The sequence below is a fragment of the Saccostrea cucullata genome, unplaced genomic scaffold, assembly GCF_032062105.1.
Source record: "Saccostrea cucullata isolate Sc308-1 unplaced genomic scaffold, CSIRO_AGI_Scuc_v1 ctg2045, whole genome shotgun sequence".
In the NCBI taxonomy this organism is placed as follows: domain Eukaryota; kingdom Metazoa; phylum Mollusca; class Bivalvia; order Ostreida; family Ostreidae; genus Saccostrea; species Saccostrea cuccullata.
The window spans coordinates 185,513-188,195 of record NW_026926296.1 but is presented as its reverse complement, the minus strand read 5'-3'; the positions used below and the strand labels follow the sequence as shown (position 1 = coordinate 188,195).

The window sequence follows — 2,683 nt, the reverse complement described above, 5'->3', positions numbered from 1 at the left end:
TATTTTAAGTAAAATAAAAAGATGGCAGAAAATTCTTCATTGTTGGCACAAGATCCTGTTCGATGTGAATTCTGCAAAGCAAGCAATGCGGAGTCCGTTTGCAAAATCTGCAACGACCGTATTTGTGCTATCTGCGAAAAGATCCATCATAACATTCACTCTAATTCGGAAATTAAGTCCACAAAACTGGAAAAGGTACAAGGTTTCTGCAAGCATCATCCAAGAAATAGGTACGAGGTCTGCTGTTATGATTGCCGAGTACCCGTTTGTACAACATGCATTATAGATAACCATAACAAACATAAAATGGTGAAAATGTCAGTCTTGTTCGAGGAGGACAAGAATGCTATTGTAGAAGACATAGGAGAGATGAAAAGCAAAATTTACCCAGAAATAGAACTGATAGCTCAAAGTGCAAAATCGATAAAGGAAAGTATTCCATCCAAATGTCAGATGGTTGTACAATATCTAAAAGCCAGGGCCGAAAAGGCAAAAGAGCAAATAGACAAGTTCTTTAAGGAGGCTGTACTCGAGCTTCGAGAGATGGAGAAAAAAGATGTTAAAGCATTTCAAGAACACATTGCTCAAATTGATGACATCCTTTCAAGGTTAAAGAAAACAGCTAGCCTATATGAAGGCCAACTTCATACAAGATATGAATCTGATTTAATTCTATTTCGAAGAGCTAATCCGGAAATTTCTATTTTTAGAACTATTCCAGACACTCTTAAGTACTCTCCTCCCTTCTTCAAAGGCGGTAAACTGGAAAAAGCAAAGCTCAGCAAATTCTTTGGTGAACTGCAGCCGTCATCGATAAAACACACTAAAGTAAGAAAAATAAGACAAAAGACAAAACGCTCAGATACCAAGGCAGCTTTGCTAAGTAGTTTGGAGAACATTTTATCTATCCCAGCATCAAGCAGTGTACTCACCCCGGCTACTGAACTAACGCCGCCAAAACCTATCAGCAGGAGCACATCCATGACGAACTCAGCGAAGAGTGTGCAACACTTCAAAAGGAGTTACAGTGTTCTGACTTCTGTTAACTGTGTGTCCACAGAAAAGGCGTGGATAAGTGGGCAGCATCCAGATGTTAAACTGATGGATTTGCAAAGTGGAGAATGTGATACGATTTCCACGGACTGTGAGACAGTTGGACCCTCTGATTTGACCATTACTAAGGACAATGACATCATTTTCTCCGACTTTTATGACAGGTCCGTGAAGCAATTAACAATTGAAACTAAAGAAATGCAAGTAATTTTTCGAACGGATTGGAATCCAAAGGGTCTTTGTTGTGGAAATGACGGTGATGTGTTTGTATGTCTTGTCGAAAACCAAAACGGAAAAGTTTCAAAATTCAAGAAAGGCGGATTGTCACAAGAATTCATAAACGGGGTGGATGGGCAACGGCTTTTTGAACAACCAAGTTACATTTGCCAAAATTCCAATTCTGATCTCTGCATTTCAGATACAGGGAAACGTGCAGTCATTGTTCTAGATGCAACTGGAAATAAGAAATTTGCATATAGCGGAAGTGATGCTGACGGTCGTTCGCCGTTTGATCCTCGTGGCATCGACACCGAGGTCGGAGGTAACATCGTTGTGGTGGACTATGGAAACCATGAAGTCATATTAATAAGTGAAACTGGAAAATTCCTCACGTGTTTGCTTGACCGAAGCGACGGACTTTCCCGGCCCTGTGATGTTAGTGTTGATGGCGAGAATAAGCTTTGGGTCGCAGAGTGCCGCACGGGAAGGCTGAAAGTGTTTCAGTCGATATCAGAAATCTGACATCTGACCAATGAGAATCTACTAGTATTCGCCATTACGTAGCGCCGAGAATGCCACGCCTTCTGAAAGTCCAAACTAGGGAGAAGAGCGTCCTATTTACTAGTATAGCGCCGCTGAATCCGTTTCTTATTCGGAACTGGTCAAATAACTGTAGATGTGAAAGAAAGTTGTAAACCATTGATTTTAATTAAAGTCGAAAATTAAGTTGAAATAGGAAGCTTTCTCCAAAGGCAATGTACAGAGGTGTATATGTATGGGCAAACATATCTTTTTCTCTCTGCTCTTAAAATGATGCAATTGCCTACACTAAACACATTTCTGCACAATTCTTTGCAACTTGTTTTCCTCCTTACAGTATTTTAAGGGGGGGGGGTTTACAAGTGATTAGTAGAAACAATTATTTCAAAGTAAGGTCGGTACGTTAAATTGTTGTCCAGGTCTCTGTGCTTGTCCGCTCATCAGTCACTTCAGATACAAGATACAAGATATTTTATTTACCAATCTTCTTCCTCAAACTCTTATAATACACGAAGTGGCCAATTCAACTTATAAAATGTGTTTGTAGATATGTAGTTTAATAATTATTACTCTGAGACCAATTAGGGAGGAGCAGAGGCGGACGAACACAGCATTTTGTCCAAAATATTCGTCCTCACTTCCTCCTACATATTAGAAGTACCGAAGGTGTGGAGAGACGGATTTCCCCCAATATTCAACTTGTATCTAGACTGTACTGTAGAAAGGATCCCTTCGCGACGATCTATTTTTTTGCAATCATTTTCATTCGCAAAAAATAAAAACGCAGAAATTATATCTGTTGTTGTGTGCCACAAAAGCATTGCAATTTGCGAAAAGAAATTATACCAAGTTCCCAAAATTTGCAACACGC

The 2,683-nt window shown here is 39.7% G+C and overlaps 1 protein-coding gene across 1 annotated transcript; it reads left to right on the top strand.

Moving 5' to 3' along the window:
• Positions 1 to 2,005, top strand: LOC134271319 (E3 ubiquitin-protein ligase TRIM71-like). Its single transcript, XM_062753546.1, has one exon. The coding sequence runs from the start codon at positions 22 to 24 to the stop codon at positions 1,792 to 1,794; it is 1,773 nt and encodes a 590-aa protein (XP_062609530.1). The 5' UTR covers positions 1 to 21; the 3' UTR covers positions 1,795 to 2,005.
• The last annotated feature ends 678 nt before the right edge of the window (positions 2,006 to 2,683 follow it).

Bases quoted from the DNA above. Each gene is read 5' to 3' on its own strand.
- LOC134271319 (XM_062753546.1), top strand. From the start codon at position 22: ATGGCAGAAAATTCTTCATTGTTGGCACAAGATCCTGTTCGATGTGAA.